Consider the following 19,678-nt stretch of genomic DNA (forward strand, 5'->3'; position numbering starts at 1 on the left):
AATAATTAAATAAATGAAGATCATTGTTTCCATATTATTCAACAGCTGTGGTAATTTGAAAATTTTATCCAGTTCCTAGTAATGAATGATTGTGGCAGTATATTATAGGCTTAAAACCAAACCAGCTCTAAAGCTTCCTGGAATAAACTTCAATGTTTCAAACAAAAGGACTGTGAGAACCAAGAGTGCTTCACACAGCAAGAATGCTGGGGGATTGCAGCTTTATAACCAAGTGGAACCCTGAAATCTGGCATCAACTTTCAAAGCCACACTTACCAGCACCTTTGATCTTGTTATTTGGAATATTACTAGAAGCATAGCATACACTGAAACTAACAAGAATGGGACAGATTTCCTTACATTGAAGCAGATGTGGCTATTCCACCAAATGTGGCTATTTCCATAGCACTCGCAGCACACCAGGTACACTATGCTCAAGTCAGCAGCAGCACCTCCCTAACTCTGCTTTGAGGCTAGAAGTTTTGACACTGAGTTTGAAGAACAAAATACTACTCTGTGGTTTCCTTTCTAACTATGGGGTTTTAGCCATATACATATAAATGTAATGTATAGGTATCACCTGATGCAAATGACAGTCTGAAGCTCAGAAAGTTGCTTACAGTCATCTTGGGAGCCACTGGTAAAGTGCTACACTTTGCTTTTTCTACTTGACATGATGATAAAAGCATAAGGCATTTACAGCCTGGATTCATCTGGCCAATTTTAGACTTCTAAGTGCTTTTGACGTGCAATTTTATCCCAGGAGGGAGATCAGACAAACTATACCCAGCATCTATTTCACTTTATCAACTCTAATAGGAAACTAGGTGCTTAGCTGAGACATAGACACCTATGTTATCAATGGCTTCAATTAGGGATCCAGCAGGTATCTCAGGTCATCTAGTTTCTCTCTAGCTGCATGTCTAAAAAACAAACAAAAAAATAAAGTGCCACAGGGAAAACGATAAAATAATATTAATAAATCCCAAAGCAAGGCAGTGCATTTTTATAGTACCATGATATTGATGTGAACGGACCAGAAATCACAACTTCAGGGCTCATAACTTACAGGACAATCAGTTTCTTCACATTTCTGCACTCCTGAAGGAGAAGCCATGTCTGTGATTACACCACTAAATGATTTAAACATCCAGCTGTTTTACACTCATTAAAATTCACCCAGCTACCACACATTCCAAAGCACAAGAACAGACACACATTTACTAAGATTTATTTACACTAACCTGACCAAAATAAGTGCTACTCCTCCAGGATCAAATTCCATCCCAGTGTGAGTGGTCAAGGGGAATTAAACTTGCACCATGAAGTGCCAGAGTCCTTTTATTGAGAACTCAAGTACCATTTAAGAATCATGCTGCTCTTCTGCAGCAAGCTCAAGTCTACTCCTTGGGATTTAGTCTCCCATTTCATGGGGAGGGCCATATGGCCTACTGCACTCTAAGGACATTTCACAGATACACAGCAGACATGGTTGGATGGGCACTTTCTCAAGTTGTGTGGACCAGTTCTCAACACCTACTTGTCAAGCAGGGCCAGATGGCCGAAAGCATTTAAGCATTGCAAGGCCTAAACAAGTAAGGAGCTAATATCACATTACTCAGGCAGAGGGCCATCTCTTTTCACAGCGCTCTTCCCCCAGAAGAAACAAACCGTAAGTTCCTAAATCACCTTGGACATGGGGTGCTGCAGAGGGAGCTAAAATAAATTGTTGAAGGTGCATCACTACAACTTCCACACCAAACTAGTGTTCCTGCCCTTCCTGCATTCCCCTGAGGAAGTTACTGGAGCCAGGAGGGTGAACAGAAGGGTGGAATAAGACATACCACTGAGATTTAGAATCATAGAATAGATAGGGTTGGAAAGGACCTTAAGATCATCAAGTTCCAACCCCCCTGCCATGGGCAGGGACACCTCACACTAAACCATCTCACCCAAGGCTTTGTCCAACCTGGTCTTGAACACTGCCAGGGATGGAGCATTCACAACCTCCGTGGGCAACCTATTCCAGTGCCCCACCACCCTAACAGGAAAGAATTTCCTCCTTATATCCAATCTAAACTTCCCCTGTTTAAGTTTTAACCCATTACCCCTTGTCCTATTGTCCATTTACATGTATCTTACTCTGCCATGTAGGTATAGCCCCAGGATCACAAAGGTATGACTCCATCTCCTTCAACAGCTTTGTAACACTAAACAGAAGGGGTATTTGCAGCCTTTATAAACTAGTCTTCACTGCTTGAAACCCTACAGCAAGATTGCTTGCCATCTGCCTAACTAAATTGACCATTTGTCCCTACTAGAGGCAGCTGTGCTACTTAAAGCAATTAAGGTGGCACAGGAGGGAAGAGATATTTTTGGTTTGGGAAGAGAGTTGTTCGCAGCACTGACAGCATTGAAACATTCATGATCATCAAGAAGTGATAAGTACATAATGAAAAAAGCATTCACCAAACATGAGCCCTTTCAGAAGTTCAAATTAAAGAAATGTGTTTCCTTAAAGATACCCTTCGAGGAGATTTGCACCAAATAAAAGAATTGTGTCTCTGACAATGCAAAGCAGTCATAGTCATTGGCCACAATTTTACAGCATACGCATTTGCCTTGTGATACAGGACATCTGTGAGCTAGCAACAGTAATAAATCCCACTGTTAGCACAAATAATTTTCCAGGTTTTAGGTCAAATGCTATCAAATTTAACTTATCAGTTCATTAAGATAAAAGAAGTCCTTTTGTCATTAGCTTTCTGATTAGTTGTCTGGTTCCAGAACATGGGACACAGTAAATATGTTCCTTTTTTTTCTGTAGCATAGTGTGAATGCTTAATGCCCACTGGTTATCCTTATAAATCATAGAGAGGGAAATCACTGCTTGAGCCCTTGCTAGAAGAGGGGAATGTGATGAATTCAGCATGTTTCAGAGACATTCCTAAAATAGCTAACTGGTCTGTAATTTTATCACAGTATAAGGCTTGACTTAGTGGTTAGGTTCCCTGTTCTGCAACCATACTGGTTTTGATCTTGAGACTTCAAGCTATGCATTGACAGGCTGTTGAGCTGGATACTTTGAGAGTAGTGGTAGTTATGTTTCATAGGTGGCAGCCTTCCCTATCAACAAACATGGAAAATGGGCTGCAGTCTTCCAGAGCTCTTTGCTGCAGGAAATTCTTTCCTTTTGTTGGGCACAAAGTGAAGCATCCACAGGCACAACCTTCTGAAGGTGTAAAATGTAGGAAGAAAAAAGTTTTGCCATATGGAGGGGGGTAAAAGAGTCACAGTTATAGAAAGGACGACTTACTCCAGAATGACTGTCTCTAATATTTAGTTTAGTGAAACTATATGTCACATTTCAGGTCTTGTGCTGGGGTAGCTGTAAAGAAGATAAAAAAAACCCAAAACCACCTTTTAAAATGTTTCACAAAATGTGTTCTTATTTTAGAGTCTACATATCGTCACCAAGCTACCATTGACGATGAAGTGGTTTCCATGGAGATACTAGATACAGCTGGTCAGGTGTGTGGGTGCTATTATCCAATACCTGGGCTTCGATAGACAGCAGGGAAGGGGAGTGCGGTGGTGGGTGGCAGATGTGCTTCACTTCTGGGGTCAGAGATTTGTTTCTGAGCAGTCTCCCCCCTCCACCACCATCGGCTTGCTGCTGCACTCAGAATGCTGGATCCAGACCCGTCTGCAAGGGACCCTGCTTCGTTTTCAAACACTAGAAGAGCAAACAAGTCAGGGTGTACTCTGGGATTAAAATAATTTTGTTCTCATTTCGTGATTCAGGGTCAACCCAACAATGTATTGTTATTATTATGCACAGTCTATTTCTACAGTCAAGTGATGAGGCTTGACAGCATCAGTCAGTGATTCCCATCAAAGTGAAGAGCAGTTTTGTCATAGCCAGGTCTCCCCTTCATTTCAAAACATGGCAGGTGCTCACACTGCTCTGGCCTATACAGTTTGTGTGTTGGGTATCATTCAGCAGAGACCCTCTTCCAATTGCCTGCTTCCAGCCTGTCAACAGGCAGCCCATGACACCTTGGTAGAGTAGTTCTCCTACACTACATGATAAAAAAGATGATGTGCATAAAGTAAAGCAGGTGTACATGGCTTTGTAGGCTTTGGAGGACCAACATTGGTCTGCAGGCTTGGTGTGTTCTTCATAAATCAAATTCCTAAGGCTGGTATCTGTCTTTTCAAAACAGGAGGATGCTATTCAGAAAGAAGGACATGTGCGATGGGGTGAAGGCTTTGTGCTGGTTTATGACATCACGGACAGAGGCAGCTTTGAGGAGGTGCTGCCACTCAAGAACTTGTTGGATGAAGTTAAAAAGCCAAAAAATGTCACACTGATCCTGGTGGGGAACAAAGCAGATTTGGATCACTCCAGGCAGGTCAGCACAGAGGAAGGTGAAAAGCTGGCCACAGAACTAGCATGTGCTTTTTATGAGTGCTCTGCTTGCACAGGAGAGGGCAACATTATGGAGGCCTTCTATGAGCTCTGTCGTGAGGTACGGCGTCGAAAGATGGTCCAGGGCAAGACTCGGAGACGGAGCTCCACCACCCACGTCAAGCAGGCAATTAATAAGATGCTTACCAAAATCAGCAGCTAAAAAGAGCTGTACTAAGCCAGAGAAGCATTGTAGAGCATACTAGCTTGGAGTAGGGATGAGTCAAGCAGAACACATTTAATTAAAATGGTCAAAGCTTTGCAATTAAAAAAAAAAATAAAAAAAAAAGACAAACCACACCACTTTTTTGAGTAACACAGGGTCAGACTTTTTTCCTGGTTTGAAATGTATTTAGCCACACTGCTTCTGGCTAATGTGGGAAAAGAAAAACAAACAAACAAAAAAAACTCCAAAGGACAAGATGATTGTGGGGATTGGCACTGACAGAGCGTCTTCTGCTTCTACAAGGCTGGCTCCAATCCCCTGCAAGTCTGTAGTGCCTAATCATTTCCAGCCAGCCAGCTGCTCAGTAGCCATTGGAGAGTAAGATTCAGCCCTCAGTTGATCAACAACCGTCACAACGGGTGTTCTCAAGGACTGAATACATGTAAAGGCTGCTGTGTGGTACCAGAAAGTTTATCTGACAGCTTTCACCAGCTCTAAATTGATGCATTGTGTGCTTTTACTCCAAACTGTCTTTCCTTGTTGTTATTTTTGTCAAATCTATGAGTGCTGATGTTCTTCTCAGAGTATGCAAAGAATAGAGGAAAGGTCTATTTCATGGAGTGTTCAGCCAGCAAGACACACATTTCAATAGAGCTGAAGTTCAGCTGCTTTTCCAGATCCTCTGAAATTGCAGAATTCATAAAGAAATAATCAGCTAGTCCAGTGGCATTTCAGCATTTCCCCCTCAAAGTGCAGTGCTGTACTTGGGGAAATGGGAGTGTATGTGTTGGGAAATCAAACTAAAAAAATGACCATATTACTCTTGATTTAGTTATGGGTAGATTTTAGCTTTTGTTTACAATTTTGTTTTGGTCTTACTTCAGTTTACTCTATTTTGTACTGCAGAATTGAATCCTTGGGAAGGGAAGAATTTAAAGTCTAAGCCCAAATGTAAATCAGATGTGAATGACCTCTACCATATCAGAAGGCCATAATTCCCAGCTGTTTAAACTTTCAGATGTTGCTTGAAGCACTCTATGGTTTAAACCAGCACAGGGTTTTTTGTGACTTTTATCTGGCACACTGAAGTGAAAGTGCATTTTATCAGATTTTAGTGCCTGGGGTAAAAAGTGTCCGGTTTTTACTCTCCCTTCTTCTCTCTCCTGCATCTCATTTAAGCCAGCTGTTAAGTTTTGCCTCCTGTCTACTTGGTTGTTAACTGTATTTTAAGAGATGCAAGAACCAAGAATGGAAGATTTTCATTCAGATTGTGCTGATCTCCCACCAGCTGTGTTGCATCCCTTCAGGCAGCATGGTGTGCAGCTCAGACTGTCATCATGTAAAACCACAGCCAAAGGTTGGGATGACAAATGGGATTATTAGTAGCATTCTCCTCTGAGGAACAGCCCGCTTTTAGGAACTGCTTACAGCTTTATTCTCCTCTGTTTTGTACTTTAAATGGTTATTTGCCTCTGTGAGGAAGTAAGACCAAAAGGCTATCAACCACACCTGTAGAAGAGTGAGGATATCTGGTTGGATAGCACTTTATACAGTTACAGGTAGCCATATAAGTGGTAGCCTGGAGAATCAAGCACTTACATCCCTGTCGACAGAGAAAAGTCCCAAGTCAGGGCTTTTTTTCAAAAATATTATCTTAAAGATACTTTACCAAAGTAATTTCTGAAAACATTTTCTTTTACCCAACCAGCATCAAAGTACATCACATTCAGACATATATTTTATTTTTGCTGTTGTTTATTTTCTCTGTTTCCCCTATTCTAGATAGTGAAAACTCATTTCACTCCCCTGGAATCCATGTCTATATTTTGGTCCTCATACTCAGGTATGTCAGCATACATCAACTAGATGCACTGCAGTGGAAACTTCACCATGTACTTCTGGGAAGAACTCTGACACAACTGTTCCCAAACTATTTGTCATATCTTTTAACTTTTGGGGTGGGGGAGAGGAGAGAGAGATTTTGCCAATTTTAGTCCTATTAGTAATGCAGAATCAATACAAGTGCTAAAGAAAGGGTAGTGCCTGTTCATGCACGAATAGTCATTAGCTAAAGGTCTGAACTTGCAAATGTGTATCTTACAACATTAGGAGCCAGAGTGAGGGTTTGCAAGCTGAGGCACCGAGTCATTCTGTTATCTTTCAAATCAGTGCTGTTGCATGAATCTGAAGTAGACAAAGTCCTTACCTGAAATCCCATGGCAACATAGCTGAGAAGAAAGTCTTTATGTTGGTGTGCTAAGCAATTGGTGTATTCCTCTCTAAGAGAACTTCAGCAGTTCTTGTATCTGAAAACCTTTCTTGGGCTTCAGAGCTGAGCTGCATTTAAAAACACAAAATGGCAAGGTATGAACGACAAGAGAAAATAAATTCATCATATTCATATTATGAGAGTTGAAAGGAAGGAGAAGCTAAGTTAAGGCCCTAATACTTTCCAAAAGAATCCCAGCAAATTATTTTTTCTTTTATGATGTTTGTATGGAGAAATTACAAGATCCTGGTGAAAGAAAATGTTCCACTCTGCAAACATGACTTGTTACATAAAGAACCTCTAATAAAAATAGTAACATTCCTTTACAAAGACTGAATTTGGAAACTGCCAAACAAGATAAATACTTGGTCAAAAAGTAGACTGCAATTTTGTGACCTTCCCTCCCACAAAAACACAAATTTCTTTATTTAATTGATTTTTTTTTTTTTTTAATCTTGGGTGCAATGGGCTCCTTGTCAAGCCTGTTATAATATAGTATATTATAATCTGCTGGTACATACTACATACTATTAAAAGCAATCTGATTTACTATTGCTCACAATGATGCAATGTATTTTTGGCTATACTAGAAATGTGTCATATTTCTATAATGTCTAAACTGAACCCAAAAGTGCCCAAGCATTGAAAAGGCCAAAGGCAACATGAACCTACATTCAGTAGCCTTTCTGCAGCAGACATCAACAGTTTAAATTCTGTTTCTACTGCTGCTATTTAAATGTACATATATGACACTAACATTAAATTCTTCTCCTCTGTCCACTATCATTTCAGTGGAGAGAGGATGCGAAGGACAGTAAACAAAACGGGGGAGGAAAGGTGAAATGGATACTTGTTACGTACAACAAGTTGATTGTCATTTATGAAGTTTCTAAATATTTATCTTCAATTGATGAAGAGTTAGTCATGATCGTGCTGCAAGACCTGGATCAGGAAGCAAGACTTCCCTAGAACTTTGAGAATCTTCGTATCTGGGGGTTTGGTGCAACCACAGACGGAAGTGAAGATCAACCACTGGGTTTGCACCTGGATCCAGACAAGTTGTCCCCAAAACTGGGGATAGTTGGATCTGGCAGTTTGCTATGAGGCTAGTTGATTTTTATATATATAATGATCTGTATGCATTTTTACATTAAAAATATGAAAGCTTGTGCTTGTAGATAATATATAAGAAAAAATAAAAATAAAAAAAAAAGTTGTCTCTTGTCTCTGATGCATTGATCTTCCATTAGTTTTCTCTGAAGTGTTGTCTTCCAGCTTTTAAGGGGCCAGTTTCTGAAGTCCCAATTCAGTTTTTATTAGTCTTTATCTAAGGAAAACAGTGATTTTTGCCTGAGTAAGCACTTCAGCATTTGGATCAGTTTATTTAAACATATTTGGTTGCTGAATCTGGAATTGAGAGCTCAGGCGGCATCTACAGTGAAGCATAGAACCAAATGTCTTTACTAACTGATCAAAAAATGCTACAGCACCAGGGTTATTGAATTATCTCAGTGAAACCCACCACCCAAACTCTGCCCTGCCAGGTAAAATCCTGGGCTAAGTGGTCTAAGAGATTTATGCCAGCAATTTGGACAGAGACAACTGGAACCATGCCTTGTGCAAGGCATTTGACACTATCCCCCACAATATCAGTGTCTTTAGACTGTAGAGGCATGGGTTTGTGGGATGGGCCATTTGGTGGATAAGGAATTGGTTGGGTGATTGCACTCAAAGAGTTGTAGTCAACAGCTCTATGTTCAAGTGGAGATCAGTGACAAGTGGTGTTCATCAGGGGTCAGTGTTGGGACCGACGCTGTTCAACATTTTTGTCGGCAACATCAACAGTGGGATTGACTGCACTGTCAGCAAGTCTGCTGATGACACCAAGTTGTGCGGTGCTATTGACACACTGGAGGGAAGGGATGCCATCCAGATGCACCTTGACATGTGTGAGAGGTGGGCCAATGCCAACCTCATGAAGTTCTACAAGGTCAAGTGCAAGGTCCTGCATCTGTTTTGGGGCAATACCAGGCACAGCTGCAGGTTGGGTGGAGAATGGATTGAGAGAAGTCTTGATGAGAAAGACTTGGGGATGTTGGTTGACAAGAAGCTTATAATGACCCAGCAACATGCACTCTCAGCCCAGAAAGCCAGCTGTGTTCTGGGCTGCATCAAAAGGAGTGTGGCCAGCAGGTCAAGGGAGGTGATTTTCCCCCCTCTACTCCATTCTCTTGAGACCCCACCTGCAGTACTGCATTCAGCTCTGGGGCACCTAACACAAGAGAGATGTGGACATGCTTGAGTGAGTCTAGAGGGCCACAAAGATGCTTAGAGGGCTGGAGCACCTCTCCTATGGAGACAAGCTGAGAGACTTGGGGTTGTTCAGCCTGTAGAAGAGAAGGCTTAAGGACAGCCTTCCAGTACCTAAAGGGAGTTCACAAGAAAGCTGGAGAGGGACATCTTACAGCAGCATGTAGTGACAGAACAAGGGGGAATGGCTTTAAGCTGATGGGAGATTTAGTTCAGACATTAGGAAGAAATTCTTTACTATGAAGGTGGTCACACACTGGAACAGGTTGCCCAGAGAAGCTGTGGCTGCCACATCGCTGGCAGTGTTCAAGGCCAGGCTGGATGGGACTTTGAGCAACCTGGTCTAGTGGAAGGTGTCCCTGCCTATGGCAGGGGGTTGGAACTAGATGAGCTTTAAGGTCCCTTCCAACCCAGACCATTCTGTGATTCACTGTCTGCCAGCTATTTTTATTTTCCAGAGGTAATATGCTGTTACTGTGAAGAGAAAGTACATGATGTGTACCTTATGTAAGTACATTATATCAATGGTAGGCAATCATACATAGCATGAGCATTAAGCTATAGCAGTGGAAGTTTCATTGCAGAAGAGGGAAACCAGCTGTAGCCTACTTTTTCCTTCCAAACCTGGACCAACCAAACAACCCAAAGCATGATTATAAACAACCTAATGGCAGCAGGGGTATAAGAATGCCTCCTCTGGCACAGCACTGCATGAAATCTGGATGCAGGATCTATACTGTGAGGTGAAACATCCCAAAACTAGATAAGGCAGCCTTCCAGTCACTGTCTGACTCTGTAGCACTGCAAAGCATCCTTGAGTTTTGTCAAACTGCACTATAACCTGCTCTAGTCATAATAATGTCTGCTGCAAAATAAGTAGCTGCAGTCATAAAGACTGTATACAAACAGTGTTTGGGGTTCCTTTTATCTTTCTTTTTAATGGCTCAATGCATTTGCGTAGCTTAAGAAGTAAGGAAAAATGAGAGGGACTTTAATTAAAAGAGGCTCCTTGGCATTTTAGTGTATCTGCCTTTTTGGTCTTTGAAAAATTAAACATAAAATGAAAACAATGTCATCGTAGATACTCTAATGTTATGCTTTATTTCCATTACAGATGCCAGGCACTAATTACTGCAGAGTTATGAAAATACAGAGCAGCAGCTTGTCATCCTGTGCTTTGCACAGTTACTAGGAGGTGATAATGTTGGCTTGTGTGCGGCCAGTTCAGTCTCATTTCTATAAACAGTTCCACATGAGGAAAGCTATTACTGCAGATTGCAGCAGAAAGAGACAAGCTAAATTCTTGCAGTAGGACTCCACTGACTCCAGTGGGATTACGTGCAGGATGGGTCAAGACCCTCAGTCACAGCCTTGGTGGCCAGCATGTGGAGAAAACACTCTAACAGCCAACCTCTCTCATCTACTTGAAGGATCTCTCTTCCATTTTTAGTTTGAAGTATACGGGTAGGAAACTGGGAGGTAAGTTTACACTACTGACTGTCATCAAATAGAGAATTTGATGGGAGTTTGGTCTTCTGCCTTTTTGAGTTGGTCTCTCTCACTTTCTTTGACTCTGACTTGATTCCTTAAAGCAGCATTTGTCTTTTCCTACTATTGTTGTTTTAAAATAAGTGGGTTTGGCTTGGTTTGGTTTGATTTGGTTTGAAATGGCAGGTGTCAATATAGTCTGATATCCAGGGATGTTCTGGGGGCAAAGAGGTTGTACCACATCTCATAGGTCCCTGTCACAGTAATGCAGTATTTCTAAATGCCTCTGGATGTAAATTCTTAACACTGAACACAGCTGCTCTAAAGAGTTGGAAACCATATTTTTTAAATAAGGGATCATCTCATAATTATAGTACAGACCCCTTTGTCAAGTACCAAAGTCCTAAACCAAACTGCAAAATGCTGTATCACTAGAAGCAGATACATCCTACCATGGAATATTAATATGCATAATAATGAAATAATTAAAACAATTTAGACTGACCTCAAATTATACCTCACAGACCAAACCTATGTGTTTTTTAAATGTTTTATTTTATTTGTGTAGTATTAGGAATTTACAGAGCCACAGTTCAAATCCAGCAAGTTCTAGTTACTAAGGATGCATCAGTAAAGTAAAAATTAATGGTTTATTATCAAACTACTTTGTCAGTACACATGGCTTAACTCCCTCTTGCTTCCTCTGGACTAGTTGAAACTGTCATTGCTACAAGGAACACCAAGGAGATGGAAAAAATTCAAATAAAAGAAAGAATAAATAAGCCAAAAGGGACATAACCTAAATAAAGGTTTCCCCATTTTCCTGGAAGACAATTGCAAGATACCATACATTAACACTTGTACTCAGGTGATCTGATCAGAATTAGTAATTGGAGAAAGTTGACTATTTTGAGGTTTTAGCTTGGGTTTCTTTCTTTTTACAAATCTAACTAGAAAAATAAAAAATTGTGCAACAAACATTAGGGCTAAAATTTTTAACTAATGCCAGGTTTCTGGTATCCAGCTTTTAATAGAGTTTCTGGATTTTTCCGTATTTCAGAGTTAGGTTTAAGTTACGTAAAACAACCTCTGAATAACTTTACTTGGTGTTCTCCCAGATATACTATTAATGATTCATTTTGAAGAGAATTAGCTGCAAATAGAGGAATATGACTGTTTTCTCAGGAATTCAAAAGCATAATTTTCTCTGAAATCTTAGCATCAAAAACATGATGAAAGAGTATATAAAGTAATGCTACCAACAGATTGGAGCAAAAAGCTCGCAGATTCTGTGCAAGCCTTCACAGATCGGTACTACTACAATATTCCCCCCCAAAACGTTCAAGAGACTATGAGATCTCAGGATTGTCACACTCAAAAGCATGTATCTTTAAAACTTGAACTAAATAAGTTTTCGGATGGCAGTAAGAAGTTCATGTCATGATGAGGTTTCATTGCTGTAGGAAGACATGATCTGGCATGCTGTATGAACATTTGGAGGCAGATTTCATTTCATTCTCTTGGGGTTCAGCTGCTCATAAATTTTGCAAGTGAGAACTGCGTAACTTTTAACCAAATCTGAATGCCAAGAAAATCAGTTGTCTACCTAGGAATCTCTAACAGTAGCCATACCTCAACTCCAGAGAGCAGCTGTAGAGCAATGAGCAATGTCTCATAACAACCACAGAAAACTTCAAAACCATCTCCCCCAACTCTTTCTGCTTTTCAGTAAATGAAGAGACTGGATAGAAAAAGTAAATCCACTGTCTAAAGTCATCACAGTAGCATGTAAAATGCCAGCAATAGAACACATCTTTGAAGTCACTGATTTCTCCTTTCAAATATTAAGAAAATTCAAATAAAGCTTTCAGTTCTATTCAACTTCTGCTTGACAGAAAAAGAAATGAAAAATGAAAAAAAAAAGACATTAAAAAGAAATGGAAGAAAAAGAGAAACATGGAAAAACAGGAAAGGAGAACAGAGAAAGGGAAAAAGAAGAAGATGAAAGAAGAAAAGAAAAAAGAGGAAAATAAAAGGAGGAAACCTTAGTTTAAAAAAATCCATCGAGATTCTTTTTGTGTTTGGGGTTTCTCTGTGCAGAGTTTTCTGTAGTTCTGCAACTCATCACAAAAGCCTTTGTTAAAACACTTAACATCACACTTGATATCCAAAAACCTTGTATCTTCCAAGTACACATTCATGTAGATGTTCAACTCAATTCAGTACAAATCTGGGATATAGGTTTGTATGTATTTCAATCCAGACTATTTCAGTTTCACATTCTGAAAGCAGGGTGTATTTCCCCTCCTTAGAATAGAATTCAATGCCAAAACAGTAAGTGTTATCAACAGTAGTTTAATATGCATAGTTTTATTATACCAAAATATATTTAATGAAAATCCATAAACAAAAGAGTGATATGTCTGTGTGAACTGACAAGAGCAAAAGAATGTTGGATAAGTTCTATAAATATTAAATTGCTTTTAATAGACTGTCGTGGTTTAAACCCAGTCAGGTAATTCGTTCGCTCACTTCCCCCCCCTTTCTTGCCCTCCCCCTGCTCCCGGAGGGACGGAGAGGAGAACTGAAAAGAATGCAACTCCCACGGGTTGAGATAAGAACAGTTTAGTAACTAAGGTATAACACAAATCACTACTGCTACCACCAATGATAATAATGATAAAGGAAATAACAAGGGAAGAGAATACAACACCTCACCACCAGCCGACCGATAACTCGCCCCCCCCCAGCCCGACCAAGCTCCGACCGATATCTCCTCCAACCCTGCAGTCTCCCAGCCCTTCCGGCTAACTCCCAGTTACATCCTGGGCATGACGTGCTGTGGTATGGAATACCTCTTTGGTCAGTTTGGGTCAGGTGTCCTGTCTCTGCTTCCTCCTGGCTTCCCCTCCTCCCTGGCAGAGCATGAGGCTCACAAAGTCCTTGGCCAAACCAAAACATCTCTATCAGCTCTGTTCCCGAGCCGAAAGTCAAAACACAGCACTGCACCAGCTACCAAGGAGGAGAAACATGACTGCTACTGCTGAACCCAGGACATTATCCACCCCTTATTCCATACCATTCACGTCATGCTCAGATCCCACATTTTCAATATACCATCACTCTTATCTCGGTGCACTCTTATCTTAGTGCATGGACCAGTCCCTATAAAGCTGCTGCTCCATCTGGTCCATGTCAGGCTCCATCTCTTGTAACAGTCTTCCAGAGCAGGAGAGACTGTGTGCAGTGTTCACACTCGTGAATAACCTGGGCAATAGTGTCCATTGTTAAGTCCACCCCTCGATCATGAGTCCATCTCTGTGTTGCATCTCTGCTCTCATGGCCTGAAGTGCCATGGGCCCACCAGGCTTAAAATAATTCACTGTCCCCTTAAGCAGTTACTGCAGCTTGTCGCTGGGGACTCCATACAGCTGCCTTCCATCTCCGACGCTTCCAAAGCACTGGAGGGGCCCAGTGGACTAGATACTTGCCCATACTGTCCCACACACCCTGCCACTCATGACTATCCAGCCTTGGGGAAAACCTCTTGGTCTCCCTATATTGTTGTCTAACCCCAGACAAGACCCAAACCTGACTCTGCTTAACTTTTGAGATCAGACAAAATGGTTGTGGGTAGAACACAGTCTGTGTGTGTGCCAACATGCTGATCCCCATCACAATCAGGAGGCAGGTCCCAAGGATACCCAAAGGCCATTCAGAGCCTTCAGAACTCTCAAACGATGCTGCTGTACTTGTCACTGGGGCTGGTGTAGCTGCTGTGCTTGCCGGCTCTCCCACCACCAGCTTCTCTTTTCCTGAGTCCACCTCTTCCTCCTCTGCCTTGCTGGGAAATGCTGCGTGGTCTCCTGCATCCTCCTGGGGCTCGGCGGGTGGCTGCCGGGGAATGCTCTCGGCCGTCGCTTGGTCCCCGGGGCCGCTCTCCCGGGCCGCTTCAGCAGCCGCCGGCTCCCGGGACCGCTCCCCCTCAGTTCCCCGCAGCCTCACGAAGATGGAGAGTAGGGCGAGGACCAGGACGGTGAAGAGCAGCCGGACGGCCAGGTACAAGTCCACGGCCACGTCCGTCCCGCCCTGCTGCTGGAGCCCGCCCGTATTACAAGCCATTGCCATAAACCACAGTGAGACAAGAACCTTAGCCCAGGCCCCACACTTGATAAACACTATCACAGCAAATACCGGCTCTACGTAAGTTACAACGGTCTGAAGCTGTGAGATCAAGAAGAACAACTCTGATACCCAATAAATCAGCATTGTGACGAATGACTATTAATCCAGTCAAATCTGTCGTTATCTCAACCCTTCGTGCCCCACGTTGGGCGCCAAAAAGAACTGTCGTGGTTTAAACCCAGTCAGGTAATTCGTTCGCTCACTTCCCCCCCCTTTCTTGCCCTCCCCCTGCTCCCGGAGGGACGGAGAGGAGAATCGAAAAGAATGCAACTCCCACGGGTTGAGATAAGAACAGTTTAGTAACTAAGGTATAACACAAGTCACTACTGCTACCACCAATGATAATAATGATAAAGGAAATAACAAGGGAAGAGAATACAACACCTCACCACCAGCCGACCGATAACTCGCCCCCCCCCAGCCCGACCAAGCTCCGACCGATATCTCCTCCAACCCTGCAGTCTCCCAGCCCTTCCGGCTAACTCCCAGTTACATCCTGGGCATGACGTGCTGTGGTATGGAATACCTCTTTGGTCAGTTTGGGTCAGGTGTCCTGTCTCTGCTTCCTCCTGGCTTCCCCTCCTCCCTGGCAGAGCATGAGGCTCACAAAGTCCTTGGCCAAACCAAAACATCTCTATCAGCTCTGTTCCCGAGCCGAAAGTCAAAACACAGCACTGCACCAGCTACCAAGGAGGAGAAACATGACTGCTACTGCTGAACCCAGGACATAGACCCATGAGTGGCCTTTTGCTTTTTTTTTCTTCTGTTTTTCAATATTTGAAATAACCACAATAATTGCAAAAAGACTTCAGCTTCCTTTATGGTCTTTCTCTGACAGACAGTATTTCTCTGGTGTAGAGTTAAAACATTCAAAGTTTATAACTCAATAGTAAACATATCAGGAATGACATCAGAAATGCAAAAAAGAAGTTATTTTAGAAAGGGAGAAAGGTAGGGAAAAAAGAGATCTTCAGAATTCCTAGAAAAGAAGCTAATTAAACCTCTCCAAAGGACTTTGACTAATACATAGTGATTGAGCTGTTGTCTGAAGTTTAATTTCACATTCTTTTGAAATAATTATTACTGCAGGGAGGAAAGAAGAGATGAAATGGTATTTCTTGGTAGCAGGCAATCAGGTCTTCAATTCTGGGCTAGGTTTAGAATAGTTCATCATTATTCTGAAGCAAAGAATTAGTTACCAGCCTGTTTTCAGACAACTTTCCCAATAAAACCTACCACCATTCCAATTTTCACAAACTAACGTTAGTATCAAAAAAGAGCTGGAGACTGAAAGGTCATGGCGTTTAATTTGCTTTTGTAGCCCTTGAGTATTTCTTGGGGTTTTACAGATGGCTGCAGACAGAAATGCAGAAGGTACTGACCATACCCGTAATACAGCTGGCATGATGTTCTGCCATGCATCTCCCATGCGTTGGCCCGATGTTTTCACCACCAAATTCTGGTCTGGTTTAATGTCTTTGTCCTCTTCAAGGAAAAACCTGAAAATTGACAATGCAAAAAGTTAGTGATTTTGGGGTGGTGTATTTTTTTCTTTTTTTTTTCTTGTTTTGTTTTGTTTCTAAATTGAAACAATTAGGAAACATTTGCAAAAAACACACCCACCACATTCACTTTAATTTAGATATTACTGTGAAGAACTCAATGAAAATATCTAGATAGCTATTTCTTACAAACACGTTAAGAAAAAAATATCTCTGGGACAACCATTCCAATCTTTCTTGTGAGCTCCTACACAGTTTGGTTTACTCTGTAGTTTTCTAGTGTTAACTTCTGATCAGTAGGCCTCTTATTTGCAGACTTTCTTGTGGACTCCCATAAACCCTTATTAAAACGTGTTGCTTGATTAAAATAGCTGCACAGAGCAATGCCGTGCCCTCATAGATCATGTGAGTAGTCTGAGGTTACTGACCACTGGTCTAGTCAATTTGCCATATACAAGGGTTAGTAAAGGGAACAATAATTATCACATCAAGGAAATATTTTTTTAACTATTCATTTTCTGTTTTAAGTCTCTGATGATTAAGATATTTACTATTGAGTTTGGGTTTGGTTTTTTTTTTAGTATACTGAAATGACTCCTTTAAGGTAAAAGAGGTTGTGGAGATTTGTTGACTGAGATTCAAGCTGTTGGAAGGATAAATAAAATACAGAGGTCAGAGCCAATATAATGCACTGACAGATCATAGTTTTCTGTCAGTGACCGCAAGGAAAAAGCAGTAGCCATGTTCCCAAAGCAGTTCCTGTATTTCAGATGGAAACATGCCACATGCTTTGGGCTCCATGAGTTGTCCCTTCTGCCTGTCTCTAGCCCAGGCCTCATGTCAGAAAATAAGGTCTATATTGTCCAGAGCTCATTTACATCCATTCACACCTTTAAATGTCTGTTTCCCATTTAGATGACAGCCTTAAGGCTCTGTCCCTCTCTGTGCTTACTTGGGGAGCAATAGGGGAAAGTTAGTTGCTGACCTCTCCATTACCCTCCTCAGATTACATGATGTCACCTTGTATTAACACAGCTGAGGATGAGGCTGGGCACCCCACAGCTCTAGGCACTGAGGAAAGAGTGAACAGCACCCCGAGCCTCCAGAAAGAAAGATTTCAAATAACTGCTTGCTGTATCACAAAGAAAAGTCTCTAATGCAAATGCTGACTGAGAAACAGCACACGACCTCAGTGTGGTTTTCAAGCCTCATATCTGTATCAGCATGGAGCTTTTATGTGGCTTGACAATACGTGTTCTTGGCCACGCCACTCAGCTGACCAACAACTCCAGCTGCAGATGATGTCTCTTAATCAGTCATCTGTGCTCGATTTATAGCCACAGCATGCATTTCAACTCAGCGGCTACGCACTTTTCACACATGGTTGTTTATGGATTTGATCCAGTTGCTTCTGTGACCCAGTCTGAACTTCGAACACAAAAAGCACAAAAAGTGTGGTGATTTCGACATGGAATAATTGTGGCTATCAAATTCCAGGAAGGAAATAAGCTGCTTCTAATTACATGAACCGAATATTTACCAATGGCAGACTTTGGTAGTAGTCAGGAAAAGTTTTCAGAAATAAAAGACTGGTGAATATATCATTAAAACTGTTGAGAGGCACTTTTCTGAATTGATTTTTTTTTCAAATACAAATACATGCAGCGGGACAGGACTAGAAAACTTAGCAATTCACTGTTTAAAGACCTGCACTAAGGTTAAGTTCAGTTTTCAGACTGCCCGAGACTTAGCAAATTAGTTAAGACCTGTTTCATAGTTTACAGAAGTTAATAAAAATCACTATTTTCAGGAACCTTGGGATCTGAATCTTTACCCTTAGACTTCTCACTTCCATTCTCTTAGTTGCATGCAAGGGATAACAATTTATTAACCCCCAATCTCTTTTCATATTTCTATGGTATATCATGATAAATATCTATATAACTCTTGACATACTAGGAGCCCAAACTACATCTTGGTGACAGTAAGCTGTAAGATTAAAAATAAACAGCAATCAATCATCTTATCTAAAAGCCACAGGTCTGATATCAGACTCATGTCTGGTCTGATATCCATATCAGACCAGACATGAGTAAGCCTATCTGATTGACCACCTGTCTTTAAAGAATTGATGATTTTATTTATTAGTGGATAGGCAGTGATTTGTAAAAGCTGTCAGTACAGTTCTTGTGAGATCAGTTTCCTACCAGTTCCATGACAGAGTAGTTTTCTTGAGGTCTTCTGGATCAAAAGAAATATTTTAGCCTTTCATTGTCACAGGTTTTAACTCTTGTGACCACAGAAAGACAAAAGGATGACATACGTATGCATGAAAACAAACAATAACATTGCTAAGGTGATTATTGAGACTACCTTAAGACTTCTACAAAGCTTATGTTCAACTGTTGTATGGATATGACAATGACTGACATTTACAGGACACACTAAAATGTGGCGACTTAGTTCAGGAAGAGATCTTATTTCACATCTTGAAAATAAATCTGTACTTCTGTATGTCATCACTAGTTAAAGTAATGTGATGGTATTGCATAACTTGAACACACAGACATGCAAGTACCAGCTGATAAAGGCATTTTCAGCTGATTTCTTTCTTTTACATGGATAGGGTATTCTTTAATGATAGTGCAGCTTGTAGCACTGGAGAGGAGAAGGAACACCTCTTTCTAGAACATGATGTTAGCTCAACTAGATGTCCCAGCGCCCTGTCCAGCTGAATCTTAAAAGTGACCAAAGTTGGGTAATCCACCACCTAGGGAGACTATTCCAATGGGAGTGACTTGTACCCATTACTCTTTGTCTTTTCCGTGTGATTCCTTGCAGAAAGAGAGTCTAAATACTGGAACAGGCTGACAAGGTCTCCCCTAAACCTTCTTTTCTCTAGGCTGAACAAGCCCAGCTCTCTCAGCATTTCCTCATATGGCAGATTCCCCAGTCCTCTGATCATTCTCATGGCTCTTCTCCAGACTGTGTCCAGCCTGTCCACATCTTTTTTTGTATAGCACCTTGTATTTTTTGATGACTCTTGGGATTAAAAAAGAAAATAGAAATCAATAAAAACCTCCTATCAAAACCCAGTGTTCCTTCCTCTGGACTAAATGAAGTGAAAGAGATGTAGGGTAATCATTCTCATAGAAACAATATAACAATATGTGCTCATAGAAACAATCAAGGTGCTTATTCAAAAGCAACTATTATTTTTCCCTAATTTTGTTGATTTAAAAAAATCGTGAACATTGAGAGTACTACAGTAGATATGGGGGGAGGGG

General features: G+C 41.3%; 1 protein-coding gene across 2 annotated transcripts in view; it reads left to right on the forward strand.

Moving 5' to 3' along the window:
- The window catches only part of RERG (RAS like estrogen regulated growth inhibitor), a 108,355-nt gene extending 100,231 nt beyond the window's left edge, over positions 1-8,124 (forward strand). For both annotated transcript variants that reach the window (XM_057427957.1, XM_057427958.1), the window contains exons 4-5: positions 3,458-3,531; positions 4,227-8,124. In XM_057427957.1, the coding sequence (XP_057283940.1) occupies positions 3,458-3,531; positions 4,227-4,634 (482 nt within the window). In that variant the 3' untranslated portion in view covers positions 4,635-8,124. The remainder of the gene's footprint in view (positions 1-3,457; positions 3,532-4,226) is intronic.
- Positions 8,125-19,678: the final 11,554 nt, after the last annotated feature.

This window comes from Pezoporus wallicus, unplaced genomic scaffold (genome assembly GCF_028554395.1).
Source record: "Pezoporus wallicus isolate ANWC-B61680 ecotype Strahan unplaced genomic scaffold, APGP_CSIRO_Pwel_v1 contig_2908, whole genome shotgun sequence".
NCBI classification, from domain to species: domain Eukaryota; kingdom Metazoa; phylum Chordata; class Aves; order Psittaciformes; family Psittacidae; genus Pezoporus; species Pezoporus wallicus.